The sequence below is a fragment of the Cucurbita maxima genome, unplaced genomic scaffold, assembly GCF_002738345.1.
Source record: "Cucurbita maxima cultivar Rimu unplaced genomic scaffold, Cmax_1.0 Cma_Scf00017, whole genome shotgun sequence".
Classification (NCBI taxonomy): Eukaryota; Viridiplantae; Streptophyta; class Magnoliopsida; order Cucurbitales; family Cucurbitaceae; genus Cucurbita; species Cucurbita maxima.
Window position 1 is genome coordinate 2,061,461 of NW_019272033.1, and position 21,777 is coordinate 2,083,237.

A 21,777-nucleotide genomic window follows, 5' to 3' on the forward strand; every position below is an offset into this window, starting at 1 on the left:
TTTTGGTTTTTTTTTTTTTTTTTTTGGGGGGGGGGGGGGGGGGGGGGGTGTTTTCCAGGAAAAAGTTGCTTAAAGTTTTTTTGTTTGGCCAGTTCTTTTGGAGAAATTTTTGATGTGGAACACTTTATTGATGTCCTGCGTGATGATATATCAATAGTCAAAGAGCTGCCTACTGAATACTCCTGGAGCACTCGGGAGTACTACGCTACTGGAATCCGTAATACTAGAATTAAAACAGCTCCCACCCATGCTTCTGCAAACTGGTACTTGGAAAACGTCTTGCCCATATTGCAGCGGTAAGTCCTGCACATAATTATGATATTTGGTTTCTTGAAATTCACATGTTGACAACTGTGTTTTTGTCATTTCACTAATTGTTTCAAAGCGAACTCTTAATCACATTAGAACCAAGTTTTTTTGTTGAAAATTTTAAATTTTGACAATGTTATTCAGTTGGTTAATTTGTGCATTGGTGAAAGTTATTTTTGTGCAAAATTTTATTTTATTGAAATTAATGAGTTTATGATGATTTTTACGCTATTTGTGAAGATTAGTGGGCGAATTAACAAAAGTTGGATCAAAGGTAAAAATTGCAACACTTTTAAGTATAGAGTTTAATTTGATAAAATTGAGAGTTTGAGGTCAAAATTGATAACAATAGGAATTTCGAGAGAGATACAATGGGATGAAAAATAAGTCTCAAGTGAGGTATAGATTGTTTAAGAGGTCTATCTTCTTCTAGAGTGACGATAAACTTAGGTACAGCATGAGTATTTCTCACATCATCTGCTTTTTGTCTTAATAAATGTGTTGGACTGACTGTTTCAATTGATAACAGCTATGGGATTGCTGCTATTGCTCCATTCTCTCATCGTCTATCTTTCAACGACTTACCTATTGAGATTCAGCATTTGCGTTGTAAAGTCAACTTCAAGGCATTAGCCTTTGTTCGTGGCATCACTGAATTAGGAGATACCATTGTCAATCGCCTTCGTTCCCCTTCTAATCAAAAGGAAACAGAAGGAGCTGAGAATCTGCTAGGGGATGAGACGAGAAGATTGGACGGTGGGAAGTTTGTCGTCTTGCATCTCCGATTTGATAAGGTCTGTGTCTTCCCTGGTTGTTTGCAAGAACTACTGAACTTCATAAATTAACCTTCAATATCAAAATTTTGAATTGATTCCATTGATCGCTTCAGCCCATTCATAGTGCTATCATCTCTTAGGAGTCTTTAGGTTTCCTTGCAAATTGTACTCTTGGATGATATGGATAGTCTTGATGCAGTGGTGAAATACTATATTCTTTTCTTATAATATTTTTTCTGTAGAACAAGGACCAAATTCAATTAATTAGATGTAATTTAACTTTTGTCCTTCCAGTCTAATAAAATGTTTTACAGTTTCAATTCCAGTAGTATTATGATTCTCTACAAATCATCCTTGCAGGATATGGCTGCTCATTCAGCTTGTGAGTTTGGTGGAGGCAAAGCTGAGAGACTGGCTCTTGCAAATTATCGTCGAGTGATTTGGCAGGGAAGGGTTCCTAACTCACAGTTCACTGATGAAGAGTTGAGATATCAGGGACGTTGCCCATTGACTCCTGAAGAGATAGGTTTGCTGCTAGCTGCTCTGGGGTTTAGCAACAGCACACGCGTCTATCTTGCTATACACGAGGTCAACTTTTTTCTTTGGAAGGAATGTGGAATTAATCTATCAAAATGAATCTTGGGAGTTGATTATTGTGTGGTAGTAGAAAGCTTCATTTAACGTCTTCTAAGTAATCGGAGCTCTCTGAAGGTTTCGAAAATGGTTGTCTATTTCAGGTTTATGGTGGGGAAGCAAGGATCTCAACGTTGCGCAAATTATTCCCACTTTTGGAAGATAAGAAGAGCCTTACCTCTCCTTTGGAACGTGTTGGTATAGCGGGGAAAGCATCATTATCAGCTGCAGTTGATTATTATGTGAGCATGCGCAGCGACATCTTCATTTCTGCCTCGCCTGGAAACATGCACAATGCTCTGGTGAGTCTCTCACCCTCACTCTTGCTATGCTTTCCGTTGAAATTATGTGAGAAAACTATGATGGCCAGGAACTACCACGATACAATAGAGGCTAAATCATACAAATTACATCTCAACTTTGTCCTTTATTTTCAAAATATTCTTATTCTTACAAAAGTTGCAGTATTATCCTTGACCGTTTATAAATGTCTCGAACCACTATTGAAATAGAAATCCATTAGAATGTCAGATGAAAATTGGGACTTGGAATGATGTGACATAATCTTGAATAGTGTGACAATTCAAGTTTCCATTTTAGATCACCATCCATATCGTTCTAGGTTCCAATTTTCATTAAACTTTCTATTCCTAAAGTAGTTTGGTAACATTGAAAGATCGAGAGTACTGGAACAACTTAGGCATTTTTTAAACAATTGTATAATTTAGCCCAATACAATTTGCAAATTCATGCATGAGCTTGAAACCAATATAACAGCATCATAGCCAATCTTAAGAACATAGTCAAAAGATGTTGAAAGTTCTATGTAGATAGGTCCACACTGATATGCCCTCTGATAAAAGGAAGTGAATTGTTTACATATAATCAGGTGGGACATCGGGCATATTTGAACATGAAGACTATAAGACCAAACATGGTACTATTGGGTCAGCTGTTCCTCAATAAGAGCATGGAGTGGTCAGAGTTCAGAAAGGCTGTTCTCACCGGACATAAAAATAGACAAGGCCAGATCAGGTTAAGGAAAGAGACGCAATCCATATACACCTATCCTGCTCCTCATTGCATGTGCCTTACCTAACGTTTGACCAAATATGTAAATTTTCCTTACTGAGCTCCAAGTTTTGCTTCCAAATGTTATACAATTTCTTTCATTGAGAAGTGCATCCTTGTCTAGTATTTCAAAAACTTATCGTTAGAGCAGTAATGAAATATCTATCTTGATAGAATGCTATGAAACAGAAAGTGCTTCCTTAAAATGTTTTGTTTCACTTTGTCACTAACATGTTACTAACATCTATGAGATCACACTTTTATGACTTTTATACAAAGATACGAAGTTGGAGCTTCAAATGCACAGAAGGACCTGAACTTCGAATGCTGCCCATCATTTCAAATTAACGAAAGTAATGTCTCCTTATCTATCAATTCATTTGTTGCTTTTTTTCTTGCCTGAGTTCACAAAATATAAAATAAGAAAACTGATAGATGTAAACTCACCTCTGAATCGAAATTGAAACTATATATATTTATATATATATATATATATATAAAGGTTATAAATTCTAAGAAAAGTAGTTCTATTTTTTCCTTTATAATTTTTTTTTTTACACTGGCGAGCCTGCAAAATGCTTGCTTAAAAATTTAGCTCTGCATTTCATTTTCGCATCGCTTCAAAAGGCGAGAGAATAATTGGGAGAAGGCGACTCTGGTGCCTACTGATCAATCATTTTTCGTCGCACCAGGAACTGCAGGCAACTGGCCATCTCTCAAATCCTTGCTATTGGGAGGAAACTCGCTCCCATTCCTCTGTGTGGAGATTTCTTTTGAATCAGCAGGAGAGTGAAAGGGAGACGGATCCGAATCTTCATCAATTGGAAGAGTTCTTTTGGAGCCTTCCAAGGCAACTCCAAGGACGATATTCTCCTCCAATGGTGGCCTCCCCACTACTGATGATGCAGAGGCCTTCTCGCCATCTTGCTTATTATTCTGCAAGCTTGAGGGCGGAGGAATATCAGCTTTCTCGCTGCCGGAACTGGAAGCTGAGGGTGATCTTTTGGGCAGCTTGGAATTCAGTCCTATCACATCTTTCTTTTCTCCTTTTATCTCATTGTTTGTTACTGCCTTTTCCATGCTGCTTTCTTCTGGAGTACTGGTTGATAGATCCTGAGTCTGAGTGTTCGACACGGACGACCCTGTTGAAGGCGGCTTAGGCGCAGTACCAGTAACTGGCTTTCTATCATCTGTTTTCATATCAATACTTGATGTTGAACCAGCTGTGTCGGGGGCTTTCGTCCCTGTAGTCGAGACTGTCTCTTGTTTAGCATCTTTTTCTTCGTTTGACGAGCGAGTCGGACTTCTAGAGACTCTGGCTTTATCGTCACCATTGACTTTATAAGATGGCTCAATAAGAAGCAGTGGACGGTTAGTAGCCCCCGTATGTGAATACATGGTCTCGGAAAATGGTACGTTCTCCAAGTCAACCTCACCATATATTTTCTGAACAGTGCGAATGGGAGTGGCAAGCCGGGCCCTATGATGGCTGATAACCCTGAGGAGATCCAAGAGAATTGCCTCCTGCACATCAATTGGCGGCTGAAAGTTCAGACACTTGAATAACTTGACGATCAACATTAAGAAAATGAGGTTGAACTATATTAATACCTACAGCCACATTCAAATCCTGATGAGAAATTCTTCAAAAGCACACTAAAAACGAAGAATCTAGAAAACTAAGAAGTTATGAAGAATACTAGTTTTGTGAACAAACTAAAATCAGAGACAAGGAACAAAAAGAGACCTCAACTGGAAAGTAGGGACCTATATCAGTATAGAAAATGTAGCAACTAAAAGCTATGTATTAGACTGCAACAGTTTGATATGCATGTTACGCGACATGGCAAAAGTAGGAATTGAGGTGATCATCATCAGCACGAAAAAATATAAAATAAAATACTAAGAATTAAAACAACAAAATCAACCAAAGTTCTAAAACACCAAAAAGCAGTCATACCTTGACACACAGGTATTCTTCAAAACGAGAAGTTTTCACAAAGCAAGAAACCATAATCTGCAGGAACGAAATGAAGTTGGTTAGTAATTTGAAGGGGAAAGAATGTAGAACAAAAATGAAATATGAACATCCAGCACCAGAAAAATGAGGTCGGGTGTGTGTGAGCGTGTTTGGATACTCCATTTCCAGGAGGCTATGTTTTCCCACATTTTGTATGTAAATCTTTCATTTATTTTACACTATGAAGTTAGTCCCTATTCCAAAAGGAAAAGTATAATCATTTAAAAAAAAAAAAAATCCCTTGATACTGAAGAGGTTACCAATAATATTTAAGTTCTACCCTTCCTCTTTGTTAATTAACATATGATTTGACCGATCAAAGTCTAGCACACGTCAATTAATTTTTAAGTATGAAACAGAAGGAAGATAATGAGAGCCAATTCATACCATAAGAGCCTGGTTTTCAGGATTGATGTTATCCAAAAAAATTCTGCGGTGTAACCTTTGCTGTTCAACTTGAGGATTCTTGGACAAAACTTTGCGCATATCAGCTACTATATACTGAAAATTGAAACCAAGTTTTGTTGTAAGACGGCATATAATGAAAGAAACTAAAGTAACGGGTGTGAAAGACTACTTGATTCTCACATTGATCTTATTAACATCTAAGTGGCTGATGGCAAGATGAGTCTTGATACGCCAATGAGTCTTCTGGGTAAGATTCCTCACAATACTAACAGTGAATTTGTGATTCGGAATATGAACTGCTTCACGATCATCTCCTCGGATAATGGTTGGTGACCACCAACCAACGTGCTAGCATTTAGAAATTCCATGTCAGAAACAACAATCAATCAAAACTTGAAGAGAAATTCTAAAACCAAATTGATGTTTTCCTTTCTGTTCTTATCAACATATTTCTTAAGGTGGTGGTGGTGTTAAAAAGTTACAAACCTCAACCGTTCCAGAGACTTCATATCCATTAATCTTTGTTTGAATCCATTCATTTACCACAAATGGTCGTGTTGCATGAATCATTACACTTGAAAGGAAGTTGGTAAATATCTGCATGCATCAAAATTAGGGAGTAAACTTGACTGGTGATAGACCGTCTAATAAATAGAAAGAAGACAGCAACTTCAGGGAATTGTAATGGCACATTTCACAACGACCCCAAAAATATTGTAAGATCATAATTGTATTGTTTATAAACGACAACGTGTAGGAGAGCACAGGTTTACCTCACGACCCGCAAGAGTAAGCAATACAGTTCCGAGACCCCCAGCAGTCAGCCACTTCTGGGTAGAAAAACCGAGCAACTCCATGAACAATGAAAGAGCAGCAATCCAGACTGCAGTGTAAACAGCTTTACCAGCAAAATCATAGCCCATCTATCAAAAAATGAAGGCAAGTTTAGAAAGACTAACTTAAGATATCCAAGTGATGTAGCCACATACGGGTTAACTTCATAACCATTTTGATTTTATTTAGTATAGTTGGCAGGATCAATCTATGACTTAGCCCTCCACCATTTAGTTATCCATTCATAATATTTTCCCTCGTCCTAACTAGAAATGATTAATGGCAAGCGAGTGCCAACTAATTTAAATTTAGATGCATAAATGATAGAAAAATATGAGAAGATGAAATTAGAGAGGATATCATACATTTCTTGTATCACTCGAGTCATTTGATTCAGACGAAAACTTTTGTACTTGTTGAATCAAACTGCATCAAGGTTAAGGCCTGTTAGAATCAAAATGCATGATATGGTCCAATCAGACAAACAATTAACAAGGGTAAATGATTCATTTCAGAAGATGAACACAAAAAATAATGCATATTTTATCTCATAAACATGCAATAAAGCATGCATAGAGAGAGAATTTTGAAGAACATATTCAAATTTTAAAATATCAGCCACCCAATCCATTTAGCAACACTTCAATTCTAGGTAAACATCCCTGATTCAAAAATTTCAAATGAAAATTCGAAGCGCAGAAACTATGCACCTTGATATACAATAGGCAAATGCCAGAACAGTAGACAAAGATCTAACAAAATTCAGAAGTCGTTGTTTGACAGCCTGACTGGCTACTGAAGGTAAGACTACTGGATCCAATGCCCTGAAACAAAGTTGCTATAGTTAATACCCGCATCATCATCAGCTAAAGATTAGCTAGCCCTAATAGTGCAGACTGCAGATAACAGCTCACCTGCAGATCAGTGTAGCTCCAGTCCATAGCAGTAAAGGTTGAACGTAAGAACTCGTAACAAAGTATGTACTACTTTTCTTCCAACTACCATCTGGCTCCTGCAGCAAAATGTCCATAACTAATCAGGCTGATCAGGTGTTTTCTCTACTGGCTCAATAAAATAAAATTATATATTAAGATCAATACATGAAGAAATAGAATCCTCCCCAAACGCATAAGAGGTCCAACACCCCAAGCAGCAAAAGCAATGACACAAGCTGCTGGAATTAATTTAAGTAACAGAGGACTGCCACGTAACGCATCATAATATCTGGAAGAAGCCCCCCGAAAAGAAAAAAAAAGTCAGTATTTGATGAGAACAGAACGGTCTTAAAGAATATTTCAGATACAAATTAACAGTCTGCACGATGTGCACCATATACAATCAACACATGCAGAATGCAGGAAGGTCTACTAGCTTATAAAGATTAGCATGAGAAAGATTACAATTTTATGACGACGAGTAATAGCACTAGAAATCAACAAGTTCAACTCCATGGGATAGATTATTAGCAAAAGGAAATGTACTTGCTTTACTCTGCTATAGCACTCCATATCAAAAGAAATCACACCTTGTCAAAACCACAGCTGCAGATTTTAAAACAGCATTCCCGGCTCCGCCACTAGGTTCCAGAACAGATCGACACACAAAAACATTTGCTCTGGAAGACACAGGATACATTGAGCGACTTACACTGCCTAAGAGCTGAAGACTAACAGAATTGTGCCTCTGAGAATTAAACAAAAAACGTTATCCATAGCTTTAAACATCCATATAATGTTGAAATCTTTGTCCTTTCACCAGCCAAAAGAGCATATTTACATCTAATACACACACAAACTCACAGAGAATAGAAGCATCAACTAATAAACATTTGTCAAATTTCAAATGTATCTCAACCATACCAGACCGTGTGATGTTGGAACGATAGTAACAAGATGTAGACGAGCCTTTCCCTTGACACTCTGCCGTGTAATCAAGAAATGAAAATTAGAGTTACCAGCCGTTAATGAAAGTATTGAGCACATCAAACAGAAGTTTATGAATGACATACAATATGTAACTTATTGCATCCATGAACACTTTGAATTCCCAATTTATGCGAAAATTGGGTAGAACCATGATGAACCATTGTTGAGTGAGCTGAAAACAGCAATGTACAAGGACAGTATCCCAATTCAGATTAGTTAGTTTGTACACTGAACCCCATAAAGGGGGGTTCAATTATATAATGAGATATCTTGTTCAGAGCTCTGCAATCTCCAATAAAATGTATAGCACCTGTCACAATCAATAGTTAATCTTAAGAAGCCAGCAAGTAAAGAAAACAATCTACTAAAAAGTTTCACATAGATTAGATGCAATGAGGAAGTTGGGCAGATTACATCTACTTATTTTGGATATATCAGTGATAAAAGGCTCAAATTAAAGAAATTACCGAAAGCAACCAAGTCAAACTGACAATAAGAAATATTGTAATAGCACTGGTGGCTTTATGAAACAGTAAACAGCTCACTGACTATAAAATTAGTAATAATCAACTCCCACGATCAAATGTTTCAATTTCCCGCAAATATATCATTTCAAATCCTGACATCACTCGTCCATTAAATTAAAGTTCAACTCTAAAAAAAAGAGAAAGAAACCCTAATACTTCAAATTTCCTAATCCTCCGCTACCTTTTCAGTACAAAATCCCCATTTCCGTCACCAAAGCTACGCCACAATCTTGTAGATGAAGCATTTGTAGCTAACAGAGGCCTAACCAAACCAACAAATAAACATAAACAGAGACAAACTGCTAAGAAACAAACAGAACACTAAACATCGGGTAGTAAGTGACGTTCAAATCCTATAAACTACTACCTCAAGAAGCAAAATAACAGAAAACCATAGCAAAACTTCCTTTCTCGGATATGCTCTAATTAAAAACCTACCACCGCCAGCGTAGACGCAAGAAGAAGGGCCAAATGGAAGAAACTTCCACTAAAATTCACCGTCGGCGTAGAGGTTCTAGTGCAAGCGTCGACCAATCGAAATGCAGCGCCGTTGATTTGGCCACTCCCGATTTTACGTGAGGCATTGTTATTTTACTGTGAAAATTTTATGTGGCGCCTGGTGCTTGGTGCGTGTCGCTTCTGGTTCCCATTTTGCCACCCAATTTTCGCTTCCCTTCATATTTTTGTCTATTTCTATTCACTATATATATATATATATATTTTTTTTTTTTTATTTCTAATAAGTCTTTAATTTTTAAAAACGTGAAATATGATCTAAAACATTTTATTTTGTATTTAATAATTTCTTGTTATATTTAAAAAAATTTAAATTTAATAAATTTGTTCTGATAATATTTTAATCTTATATTTAACAGTTTCATAAACTTTAAAAATTATTAAATATTTAAATGTTCCGTCAATTTAGTAACTTGAAAATTTAGTTTAACAAAAATTAAATTGTAAAAGAATATAAATTTTGATAGATAAAATAAACTCAAATCTCAAAATTTTAAAATTATAAGTTTATCTATTAAAAAATTAAATTCTTGCTAATTAAAAGTTAGAAATATTTTATATATATTTAAATCTCAAAATTTTTAAAATTATAATTTAATCTAATAAAAATTAGATTGTTGCTAATTTAGAAGAATATAAATTAGAAGTTGAAATGTTAAATATATATATAAAAAAAAAAACTCGAGAAATTTTAGAAATTTGTACTTAGCACGTGTGAAATTGAATCTCCCCGCCATCTGTGGGCAGTGGCACGTGTGCGAGGAAACACAAACTTCTGACGTGGCAAAAATTGAATTTGAGCCAATTTTCCCTCCCTTGCAAGATTCAATTACACTGTCATCTTCAGAGTAATAAAAAGATCAGCGAAATGAAATCAAAACCCTCGAATCCTCTTTCACCTCACAACGGAGCACTCTGTACCGCAGCTAGGGAGGTGAGTTCCGATTAGGGCTTTCGGATTCCATTTCTTAGCCACTTCTTGTTCTCGTACTGATCCATTGCCGCAAGCAAGCTGCCGGCGGCAGAAAATGAGGAAGGCAACCCGTCAATCGAAGAAAACGGGGGAAGCCGATGTCTCGTCATCGTCGGTCACATCGGCTACGGACAGTAAAGACTATGAGAAGAGAATACGCGAACTCGAGAGTGAAAATGAAGCGTTTCAGGTTGTTATCCATTTTGTACAGTCATTCACACCGTTTGATCATTCAGAAATTGGAATAAACAATTGGATTAGATATTGCTTTCTTTTTGTAATGTTAGTTCAACAAACTTCGATTCGTCTATTTTTTATGTATTATTTTTAGTTGCTTGATCTACAGAATCTAGTGCTTCTCTCAATTGGATTAAATCGACGAGAAGAATGAGTTCGTTTTACTATTGCAATGGAGAAAAATTTGATACGAGATGAGCATATATGTTAGCATAATGTTGACATAATTTTTGGTTTTGGGAGAAAGAACGTGGTTGTTGTTCACTTATTTAATTTATTTTTGCAACCAAGCACGGGGTCATTGCTTCTCACTTTTCTGCATCTGAAAATTGGCAGAAGGAAATTAAGGATCTAAAAAACAGATTAGAAAATGCTTCACCAAGTGCTGCAAATAGTGCTAAAAAACTCAGAGAAGGTTACATTCAGAAGTTGGATGTCCTTGAAGATCAGGTAAAACGCGATTTCTTATGGTCACATGTTCATTATTATGCAATTAACTAATACTATATTGAACTCTCGTAGGTTACAGAATTGAAGAAGAAACTAGATGTTCAATCTCAGCTTTCAACCAGATGGAAGAAAGGCGATGGAGTATCGAAACAGACAGATCTTGAGATCATGAGTTTGAAGGCACAGAAGGTAAAATATTGCTGCATTATCGCATTATGTTATTCGTGCTTAATGTAAAGTTCTTCTGGTGTTCCTTTTGTCTACGCTAATTTTCAATGAAAATATCATCTAGGTTCAACTGCAATGTAAGATGAAGCTGGAGTCTGTGCAGTTCAGATTATATAAAGGTTCATTGGAGAAGGAAGTTCTTCAGGTATGCTAAATGCATACTATATCTTTCATCATTTTCTAATCCTGACTGTTGCTGTAAATAACGCATCATTGATATTATCTATGGACCGCTGTACATGTTTCCTTTAAATTGAATATCTGCAATTTAATTGATGATTCTAGAATACCTTACAAAAAAGAACGAGGTTAAGATATTTGTATTATGGATTTTATCTCTGCTGTTGATATTCATGTATCATTTTCCCCTTTGACCATTCGTAACCAAATTTGTTGTCTTAACAATATTTTTCAGCTTAAGAGAGAAAAGAGAAGAAATGAGCATGAGATGAATAAGCTCCTAACTTCAAATCAGAGACTAAAGATGGTATTTTTTTTTTTTTTTCCCTGAGTTCAACAATTGGAGTATTTCTTTGGAATTGTTCTGTTGTGCTCCCTAACTTTTAATTCTTTTATTTTATAAAACATCTTTATATTAAATATTTTGTAATTTTATTTTTCTCTCTCAAGGTTTTGCAACGGAAGACCGAGGAAGCTTCTGAAGTTACGAAAAGGATAAGAAATCTTTTGGAATCTCGAAGGACTTCTGCACAAAGAAGAGCAGGTTTGGTCCCTAATATTTTTATCAAGTTTGGTTTCCCGTCTTACCATATTGACTTGTTTTTACATTTTTTGGACTATAGGTGCTAAACATGGAAATATTACTTCTACCCAGGTAATTTGTGAACTTTGTGCTTCATGTTTGTGTGTCTATATATGGCTCATTCATTAAGGGTCTGTTTGGTATTTTTTGTTTTTTAGATTCCCTTATTTAAATGAACTGATCGAAAACTGTTTTTAGATTCTTCCATTTTAATTGTGAAAATTAGAAAAACAATATTTTTATGTTTTCATTGTATCGAGATCTTAATTTGAAATTTTAAACTGCATGATTAGATAAAGGCTTGGATAAAGCTATAAACTCATTTCATTTTTGTTAAATGAAAAGATGTTTAATATAGTATTATAAATTATATGATATTGTAAAAAAGTAATTATACAAAATTTAGAATATTTGCATGTTCATTAATTAATTAATAATGGTTGAGATTCGACCTAGTATTCAGTTGGTAAATAAGACTATATTTTGGACAATGGTTTAAATTGTGACCGAGTTTTTAAATTTGCTTTCAAACACATATTTGAAAACATGAAAATTAAAAAAAAAAAACACATTTTCTGTTGAAAGTTCATTCCTTTGGCAATTTGTGGGTGGATTCGCTTGTCATAACTAGGCCGTGGTAATTCATCTATGTTAATTCTTGTCTATCTGCATAAAATTTGTGCAGTACGTTGAGAATGAGTTTGAAGTCACAGTGAGGTTACATGAGTTATGTTCCCAGTATGAGCATCTAATAGAAGAGTGAGTATTTGATGCTTGCTTTCCTTTAAATTTTTATTGATTGTTAAATTCAAAATTTGCTTCTAGTTGGTTCTTGTGCTTAGCTCATTTCTTAATTAATTTCTTAATTAATCTGTATTGGACTATCAGATGTTATGAATCTGCAATTTGATACAAATTCACTGATTTTGAAATTAGTATTTTTTTTTTTTAATTCAAAAATCGTGGGGATCAAACTATCGCTATTTATAGTGGTAATTGGAGAATCCACCATGCTAAGATTGACAAATAGATAATAGTGCAGCATGACATATAGATAATAGTACTATTGACTGTGATCAATTATTTATTATGGAAATCAAGTTGCCTTCTGTTTCGAGTAAATGGTGAAGGATAAAGACAGCTCTTAATTGTAGTTCCGTGCATGCTAAGTGTTTTCAGTTATGCTTCTATATATATATATAAAGTAATTCAGATTAGCATGTGCTTTTTGTTAAGTTATAACCAAACTCTAGGATTTTTTTCTCATGTTCAAACTTTAAATAGAGTAAGTAAAACAATTAAGGAGGAGAATGGTGCCAGCTGTTTTTCTTTTAAAATATCGTTCTTTCCAGCTATTAGAATTAAACGACAGAATTGTTATCAATCAAAGCAATGTTTAAAATAATTTCGATGTGAATTTGATAACGACCTTTTTCCATTTGACAAGGACGTTAAAATTTGCTGATGAAATATTATAAAAGTATTTTGATTAATGCTGCTACGCATGCTTGAAGCTTCTGATCATTTGGTTTTTGAAGTAAAAGATAAACCATTTATCTTCTTTTTGCACTGACATTAGTTAAATGCAGCAATTTGTTCTTTTAATTAATTTCAGAGAAATTGGTGACTGCTATGTTTAATAATCTGCGTTCAACTTGATTTTTGAACTTTAAATTTCAATTTTCTAGGAAGGATAAGGAGATTGCGAAACTTCAAGAAGAAGCAGATGCGCTGAAGCAAGAAAAATCAGGGTAAATGTTTTGAAATGTTGTGACGTTCAGTTCTGGTTGGACTACTACTGTTTCTCACTTCTCCCGAATTTTCTCGACCTTTTCATTTCTGTTTGTCAAGGTACCCATCTCAGGACACTGATGACAACATATTGGAGAACAATCAAGATATGAACGAACTAAAGGAACAGATGGTCATGTTGAGTGGTTTGTTTAACCAAATGCGAATCCAGAAGTTCAACCATACTCCTAAGGATGCATCAAAGGTCAGCGAATTTGGCTTGCAGGCTTGCCTTTTCAATTTCATATGAACAATAAATGGAATATTAAGCATAAAACGTTCTATGAATTCTGAAACTGATAATAAAATTTCATGATCACCTTTTGATATTTGAAAATTGTAAGTCATCAGGACGTTTCCGATCAAACCTCTCCCAGCTTTGGGAGTAATAATCTATGTGAGCGGTTCGATTCAGCTGGTGAAGAGCATCGGCAAGACAACGTGAAAAAGATAACAGTTAAGGAAGAATGCTGCTCTTGCAGTAAGAAATCACTGTGCAAGACAACGAAGTGCCAATGCCGATCAACTGGAAGGAGCTGTGGCACATCATGTGGCTGTGCCCTTGGAAAGTGCAGCAATAGATACGAGAAACCGGGTGAGATGATCAATGGGCAACCACTGAAGCCTTTATCTGACATAAAAAATGTATATTGGTAAGTTATCGCTTTTATCACACGCTAAATTTTTATCCCATCTTGTTCTGTAAGCTTTATTGACAACAAATTTGAACTCTCTGCAGACCAATCCCTGTTGATTCGCCGATCCATCTTAACAAGTATACAAACTAAATCAGCGACAAAGGCACCGTTCAGAAGACCCCTTTTTTTGGAGTTAAACCAATCGAAAATGAGAAAATTCTTCTCATCTCAAAGTTTGCCGGTAATACTAAAAAATGATGAGTACCTACTGATTGTCCTCGCCCCCCTACTACTTGAGCCAGAACTCTTAGATTAATGACGATTAGATACCACCATTTGATGATGCCAAATGCTGCATGATGATAAATCTTTTAGAAGTTTTGATTTCTTACCCTCAAGTTGGTCCATTCTTTCAATTTCATCAATTGATACCTGGTCCCTCTCAACTTGTTATTTAAATTTTAATCTGAAATGCTGCAGGGGGGGCTGCAATTTGGTCAAGGACGCAGCAATTTTGCTTCAATAAAATTCTGCCTTTTAACCCCTAACCTGGTATTTTTTTTCATGTTCTTGCTGTTATTTTCACTTATTATATGACTTTCCCTCCTATATGTATTTTCCAATTTTTGTATTCTATCAAGAAAAAAATCAGAAATGTCTTACCTAATTGAGTTATTTTAAGATGGACTAATAAAATTAATACTTTCCGACTAGTGTCCCTATAAATTTATGTTATCAACCTTTTCATTTGCTTCCTTTTCGTCGCAAGTGGAATGCCTCCGAAAGATGGAATTGTCATAATCACTAGAAAGTCTTGTAAAGTGAAATTTAGGTTCAAAATAAAGATCAAAGTCAGAAATCCAAAATGACGTACTAATTAACAGAGAAATGCTAGGAAAAATGATTATTCTGGATGCTCATTGCATCAATTACTGTGTTGGCTTGCCCTCCTTGCTTTTATTCTTCTCTACTCTGCCCCCAAAGCCTCTCTCTCATCTAGCCTAATCTCGACTGACTAATGCCAAGTTTTTCGATCCAATGCTCGAGTTGACTGGCAACACATTCAGATCCTGTGGAGCCATATGACGAAAATTTGTTGACTGCATTTTCAACTCCAAGAAATTCGTAAACATCCTCGTTGAAGATTGGACTCAAAGCTCGGAGTTCATCGAGACTCAGGTCCTTCAGCTGACAGTTCTTTCCAAGGCACATGGCAACAGACTTGCCTACAATATCATGAGATGTTCTGAAAGGTATGCCCTGTTAAAAATGGGAAATGAAATCAGAAAGTTAGAAGCTGCTTGAAAGTTTAACGTTAAACAATGAGCAGATTCAGCCGACCAAGTGGCCATTGGGTCGGTACGTGGTTGTAACTTGTAAGCTGTTCACCCGATGCTCATCTAAAACCCCAATTTTATGAAAGCATATTGCAAGTTGCAACAAAAGGGGTCCCTATAAAGAATCTTTGTTTAACCTAAACAAAGTGAAATATATAGGTGCTTCATGCACGAACTTTGTGGGAAAAACTTCCATACACATTATGTTTTACCATTATTATTTTTCCAAATTATAATTGTCTATTAATGATCTAACACAAAATCACCCAAATTAATAAGAGAAATGATCGGGTAATTCTTTTTATAGAACTGGAGAAAATTTGAACAAGATGAGCTAATGAAAAACTTTTCAATGTACGATCAAAATTGATTCACTCAATTATGAATTCATTCCTTTCAGGATCAGTCGCGGTCTTACAAGGAAACAGCTCTCAGAGATCTTTTTTCCTTTTGGAAGATACAGGAGCGAAACAATCAACCTATTGATATTGGAAGTTTAAGATTTAAATTATTACAATTCCTTGTTAAAGTTATCTCAAACAGTATACATGCATGCTTATGATCTTTCAAAGCAAAAAAAATGGAAGCTACTGCCATCTGCCTTCAAATACTACATGTTGTGTTCAACCATTACTCTATAGTCATGTTAAAAAACCATTGCCTTCTAATGCTTCTTCTAACAAAAATAAGTAAATAGCAGTCATACTAACCTTATGAACGAGATAGTCTGCAAGCGTGGTCGCATCAAGATGACCTGCCGGTAAGGCCTTCTTAATTCGATCCTGATTGAAACTAATGTTCCGCGCAAACTCAGCTGAAACCTCAAGCATCCCTGAAACCGTCTTAACACTATCGAACACGGGTTCCTTATCTTCCTGTCTCAACACAAACAGATTATTCAGTGTCACTGAAGGTGAAAGGTGAAAGAAGTTTTCTGAAAAGGAAATCAAACCTGTCAAAAGATCTCAAACCTGCAGATCACGGTTGTATGCAAGAGGAAGTCCTTTGCACAATGATAGAAGGGTTACTAAATCACCTATGACTCTAGCGGACTTTCCACGAACAAGCTCCATTGGATCCGGATTTTTCTTCTGAGGCATTATGCTACTTCCAGTCGAAACTGCGTCGCTAGGCACGATAAAACCAAACTCCTCGGAGGACCACAATACCCATTCCTCTCCCAGACGAGAAAGATGAATGGCCATAATAGAATTGGCAGAAAGAAATTCCATCGCAAAATCTCGATCTGAAACAGCATCAATGCTATTCGAGACAACGAAATTTATAAGTTTTTCAGCAGGGTCAGAGGAAAAAGATAAATAAATGGAACTACAGAAACATTTGACATGAAGTATAGATGAAAAAGGATATGTTTTGGTACAGAAAATACAACAGAAAATAAGCCACTTGCTGCTACCAAGGCCCATTCCTGCACCTATTTGATAACTACTTTGTTTTTGTCTTCTATTTTTTAAAATTATGGTTGTCAACTCTACTTCGATCTATAGTTTTCTTGCTCTATAACCTATTTCAGATTCACAGGCTAACTTCCTTTCTTAAGTAAACAATTCAAGAATCCCGTCAGAGTGACTACTTTTTTGGATCGCCCCTGCCCCTCGTAAACAAATTCAAGGATGTTCTCTGCGCTCCTCTTTATTCTTTCTTTCTCCTTTTCTTTTCCTCTCCCTGAACTGTAACCACTCCTTCCTTATTCATTATTCATTCGAGTGACGGAACTTGACTCACTCCTCTCCCTATTTATTCTGTGATTTCCCTCGGTAAGTAAATGGAATAGGTGTTTTCATCCATCTTCTGTCTATTTTTTGGGATAAAAGAGTCCATTTGACCTATAAAAGAGTGAAAATATTTTGAAAACGTTTTAAAAAACTGAGTCAAATTTTGTAAACTATTTTAAAGTAGTTTTTAAAAACTTGATTTTGTATCTAAATTTTGGCTTAAAGTTCAAATGTGTTTTCAATCATGGTGAAAAATACACCAAAACTTTGTGAGAAACAAACAGAAAACCAAACAAAATGGTTATTCAAACGCCTAAATCATATAATCTGTGTGATCATAAGTCTCAAATATTGAGAAGTCCAAAATAACATTATGTGGTAAGTAAAATAACCGAAATATCTTTAAAAACCAAGTAAGAAAAATAATCAACAGACCTGTTTCTCAAAGGTGATGAGAATCCTAAGGCACTTGATGTCATGAATCGATCAATTGGAAGGCCAGTACCAGCCAATGCACAAGCTCCTAAGGGGCAGAAATTCAGTCTAGCTCTGCAGTCCAGCAAGCGACCAGCATCCCTATCAAGCTACAAAACGTGTAATGACATTTGTCCCGAATCAGTCTTCAAATCAGTTTTAGTAGGAGTAAAATACTAGCATAATTTTTAATCCTAACTTAAGATTGGTTACTAAAGCTTGGAAAGAAATAAACCATTTAGCAAATGGTAAATCAATGGTTTTCTTAAAATGCTAGAATTTTGTACTGTATTATAAGTAGCCATCACGTTACCAGTCTCTAAAGTGAGTTTATGAATGTGATGAAGAAATATCTTAGCATATCAAGTTAAAATATGTGGAAAACGTTTTATAACAGAGAATTGATGACACAGTGAAATGGTTAAAGCTTCCGCAGGGCAATTATCACATAAACACACAATCTCCTTTGTCAAGGATGCATGTAATAAGAAAATGTTTTTGAGTGATTTTAAAATGTCAAGCTCAAAATCACTCCCAAATATGTTCTTAATCATTCAAAATTCATTGAATATTTGGTTTTACACTTTTAAACAAATTTTGGTACAATCAAAATCAAAGTATTGGAGTGATTTTGAACCTAACAAAAGTGATTTCGAACCTAACAAAAGTGATTTCAACCCTTTCAAATTTGCTATCAAACGTCCCATGACTCTGATCCCTGGTTTCAGGCAGGATAGAAAGCATGCAGCAAACAGTAACAACACTAAAGCGACCAGTAACTTTAGGATTTCAGCAAAGATGTAAGATGATAAGCTTAAACGGTAGTTCAATACCTGCTCGACGAATGCTAAGAGAAGATGCTGAAGTAGGACGGGCTGTGCTCTCTGCAAATGTGTATAACCTGGAACAATAATTCCTTTATTCTTAATTGCCAAATCTACCAGCGCAACTTGAAAATCTTTAATCCTCTTGATAATCAAATCGATGGCATCTCGGCACCACAAGCGAAAATCAGTCGCAACCTGATCGTTGCGGCTCCGAGCAGTATGCAGTTTCTTCGCAGGCTCGCCAATCAAATCAGTAAGTGCAGCTTCAATGTTCATGTGAACATCTTCCCTATCAGCTCTCCAGACGAACTCGCCATTTAGAATACGCTTCTCGATCTCATCGAGACCAGCAAGAATACAGTCTCTGTCACTGATACTCATCAAGCCCTGCAACCAAAACCAAGAGCGATTATCATGAATGCGCATGTCACCTGAACAAACTTCCAGGACATAATAGATCAATTTTGAGTAAAATCCACAGCGCATCATCGTGATTTGGTCACATTAGGGTAGTAAGAACGCCCAAATAAACACTAAACATTCCTTACCAAAAACAAAACAGAATAGAGCTTCACAAAAACCACAAAACGAAACTGAGAAGTGACAGAACCTGTTTGGCAAGCATGGATGCATGAGCACGACTGCCGCTGATATCATGCTTGAAAAGATCCTTATCATATGAAATCGACTCCGTAAAGCGTTCGACGGCATCCGTGACGCTTTCCTGGAAGCGACCGCCCCATAGCTTAATTTCCTTGGCCTCAGGCTTCTTGGCGGCGGCGGACGTTTCTCCGGTAGCCTCAGCGGCGGACGAAACATCGAATATTGTCATATCTGTATGAAGTGAGCACAGAATCAAGCAACTGAGAGCGGGAGGTTCTTATAAGAATCTGGTGGCTCTGCGCTACAGCCCTAGGGCTGCTGACACTCTGCCGAACGGTGTTCAGTCGCCGGAAGTTATTGGTGTCCTTTTGTACGAAGATACTTCCTTTGATCTGATTCCTTTTCTTCATTCCCTTTTAACAGTCTGAATCTTCAACACTTATAACACAATTCTAAGTCCTTCCACAAAATTTTATTCACTTTCAAAAAATAATTATTCCAAATTTTGTTCCTAAATCTATTAATAATTTCTAATTACTCCAACAACAAAAGCATTTAAGAAACATAACACAACAAATTAATGTATTAACCATTGTTTTTTTGGGCAAAATTCTTTTAATTTTTAGAAAAATTAATGTATTAGTCCATCACAGATCAATTCGCATTCAGTTTTTAAGTTCTTAAAATGAATATCATTTGTAATAGTTTATGTCTACCGCTAATAGATATTGTATGTGATCTGCTATATATCGTCGTCAATCTCACAGTTTTAAAATTGTGACATTCTGGTTAGAAATATTTTGTTTCTCTCTCTAGCCAATATGGGATCTCACAGTCCACCCGTAGAAGCCTAACGTCCTCGCTGACACACTGGACAAACATTCTTATAAGAAATGTTTTGTTCTCCTCTCTAGCCAAAATGGGATCTCACAATTCACCCCTCAGAGGGCTCTAATGTCCTCGTTGACACACCAAGCTAACATTCTTATAAGAAATATTTTGTTTCCCTCTCTAGCCAATATGGGATCTCACAGTCCACCCCTTAAGAGCGTAAGGTCCTCGCTGACACATCAGGCTTACATTCTTATAAGAAATGTTTCATTCCCCTCTCTAGCTAATATGAAATTTCACAATCCACCTCTTAGGAGCATAACGTCCTCGCTGACACACTTGGCCAACATTCTTATAAGAAATATTTTGTTTCCCTCTCTAGCCAAGATGGGATTTCACAATCCACCGCTTAGAACCCTAACGTCATCCCTGACACACCGTGTCTGACTCTTATACGATTTGTAACAGTCCAAGCCCACCATTAATAGATATTGTCAGCTTTAACCCATTATATATCGGCATCATTCTCACGATTTTAAAACACATCTGCAGGAAAATTGTAAGTAATATTATTTTTTTTTTTCTCTCCAATCATAACACTCACAATTTGAGCCACTATCCACTAAACCATACTCAAATAAACATTAATTATTTATTATTTATTTTATTTATTTCTTACACGTATTTAAATATTGTATATAATTACTTCGAGTTATTTCTAAAAAAAAAAAAAATTAAAATCATTAAGGCTTCTAGTTTAATTAAAATTTATTATTGTTATATATATATATATATATATATATTCTTTGGCAAACTTCCCACCGTAAAGCAAGTAGTTCCGACCAGGTGCTGTGCTATGGAATATGACCTGGCACATTATTCTTTTAACTTTATTATTTTTTCTTAATATTTAATTTTATTTATTATTTAAAAAAAAAAACTTTAAACCTATTTAAAATTTATTCTCTATAACTTCTCCCACCCAAAAACAAAAGAGCAAAGGTCAATACAGGTGCATTTGGTTTAATATTTTATGGATTAAACTTTATAATTTATTTATTTATAGACTTTAATTTTTAAATATTCAATTTAAGTTTCTTAATTTTAAAAATTAGCCTTTAAATTTTGGACAAATATATATACTTCTTAATATTTATGGTTTGAGAAAATTAAATTTTAAATAAATAAAAAAAATTAATAATACGTAATCGAGTGACGAAGAATATTTTGAGAAAACCGTTGATTAGGGAATCAAATCCGTACACGTGGAGCGATTCAAAATGATCGAACGGGTTATTACAATTTACCCCTAAAAATTAAATAATAATAATAATACAAAAGAGAATAAAAGGGGAGAAAGATGTGCGTTACAGGCTACCGCCCAAATGATCGGCTGACATTTTAGAATAATATATACCAATGCTTTTTTTCTATTTTTTATAGAAAATTATGTTCCAAATATAAGAATTAAAATTATGGTTAAATTATTAATTTATTCTCGAACGAGTTCGATAGGCTCCCAAAAAATTTAAAAACGCTTTAATTTTGTGTATAATAGATTTGTTGATTTTTTAATTTTTTATTCATAATTTTTTCAATTTTGTTTCTAATAAAATTTCTTAAACTTCACAATTTAAATTTTTATCTAATATATCTATCAATATTAAAAGATATTAGATGGAGATTTAAAATTTTAGAATTTACTAAACATTTTTAAAATTTAATAATCGGACAAAATTTGTAATTTATTAAACTTAAATGTGTATGAATTTTGGTTTTGAATTTATATATCATATAGTTTTTTTTTTTTTTTTTTTTTTTTTTTTTTTTTTTTTTTTTTTTTTTTTTTTTTTTTTTTTTTTTTTTTTTT

The 21,777-nt window shown here is 35.1% G+C and overlaps 4 protein-coding genes across 7 annotated transcripts in view; 2 read left to right on the plus strand and 2 right to left on the minus strand.

Annotated features, from left to right (window-relative positions):
* LOC111492123 (O-fucosyltransferase 31-like) overlaps nucleotides 1-2,995 on the plus strand; it is a 5,091-nt gene extending 2,096 nt beyond the window's left edge. Inside the window, exons 6-10 of the mRNA XM_023141341.1 lie at nucleotides 93-296; nucleotides 839-1,103; nucleotides 1,446-1,673; nucleotides 1,823-2,020; nucleotides 2,608-2,995. Coding sequence (XP_022997109.1) covers nucleotides 93-296; nucleotides 839-1,103; nucleotides 1,446-1,673; nucleotides 1,823-2,020; nucleotides 2,608-2,817 — 1,105 coding nt within the window. The 3' untranslated portion in view covers nucleotides 2,818-2,995. The remainder of the gene's footprint in view (nucleotides 1-92; nucleotides 297-838; nucleotides 1,104-1,445; nucleotides 1,674-1,822; nucleotides 2,021-2,607) is intronic.
* A 401-nt stretch (nucleotides 2,996-3,396) lies between these two features.
* Nucleotides 3,397-9,175, minus strand: LOC111492105 (mechanosensitive ion channel protein 3, chloroplastic-like). Of its 3 annotated transcripts, XM_023141306.1 has the most exons (15): nucleotides 8,942-9,175; nucleotides 8,060-8,286; nucleotides 7,911-7,970; nucleotides 7,577-7,734; nucleotides 7,152-7,275; nucleotides 6,966-7,063; nucleotides 6,762-6,875; nucleotides 6,417-6,477; nucleotides 5,991-6,140; nucleotides 5,704-5,814; nucleotides 5,398-5,565; nucleotides 5,197-5,310; nucleotides 4,750-4,806; nucleotides 4,017-4,313; nucleotides 3,397-3,983 (listed from the first exon to the last, which is right to left on the minus strand). In XM_023141306.1, the coding sequence occupies exons 2-15, from the start codon at nucleotides 8,135-8,137 to the stop codon at nucleotides 3,459-3,461; spliced, it is 2,115 nt and encodes a 704-aa protein (XP_022997074.1). In that variant the 5' UTR covers nucleotides 8,138-8,286; nucleotides 8,942-9,175; the 3' UTR covers nucleotides 3,397-3,458. The 3 variants fall into 3 exon arrangements, with proteins under 3 accessions (XP_022997074.1, XP_022997072.1, XP_022997073.1); XM_023141304.1 differs by having other exon boundaries at nucleotides 3,397-4,313; XM_023141305.1 differs by lacking the exon at nucleotides 8,942-9,175 and adding an exon at nucleotides 8,871-8,936 and having other exon boundaries at nucleotides 3,397-4,313.
* A 704-nt stretch (nucleotides 9,176-9,879) lies between these two features.
* On the plus strand, nucleotides 9,880-14,308 carry LOC111492146 (kinesin-like protein KIN-4C). Of its 2 annotated transcripts, XM_023141396.1 has the most exons (12): nucleotides 9,880-10,182; nucleotides 10,566-10,679; nucleotides 10,752-10,868; nucleotides 10,972-11,052; nucleotides 11,323-11,394; nucleotides 11,538-11,631; nucleotides 11,711-11,742; nucleotides 12,356-12,429; nucleotides 13,359-13,421; nucleotides 13,522-13,666; nucleotides 13,813-14,114; nucleotides 14,201-14,308. In XM_023141396.1, coding segments are annotated over exons 1-12 (1,230 nt in total). In that variant the 5' UTR covers nucleotides 9,880-10,047; the 3' UTR covers nucleotides 14,202-14,308. The 2 variants fall into 2 exon arrangements, with proteins under 2 accessions (XP_022997164.1, XP_022997165.1); XM_023141397.1 differs by lacking the exon at nucleotides 14,201-14,308 and having other exon boundaries at nucleotides 13,806-13,967.
* A 565-nt stretch (nucleotides 14,309-14,873) lies between these two features.
* LOC111492127 (argininosuccinate lyase, chloroplastic-like) lies at nucleotides 14,874-19,516 on the minus strand. Its single transcript, XM_023141352.1, has 6 exons — nucleotides 19,084-19,516; nucleotides 18,480-18,860; nucleotides 17,608-17,756; nucleotides 16,408-16,699; nucleotides 16,147-16,311; nucleotides 14,874-15,359 (listed from the first exon to the last, which is right to left on the minus strand). The coding sequence occupies exons 1-6, from the start codon at nucleotides 19,303-19,305 to the stop codon at nucleotides 15,096-15,098; spliced, it is 1,473 nt and encodes a 490-aa protein (XP_022997120.1). The 5' UTR covers nucleotides 19,306-19,516; the 3' UTR covers nucleotides 14,874-15,095.
* Nucleotides 19,517-21,777: the final 2,261 nt, after the last annotated feature.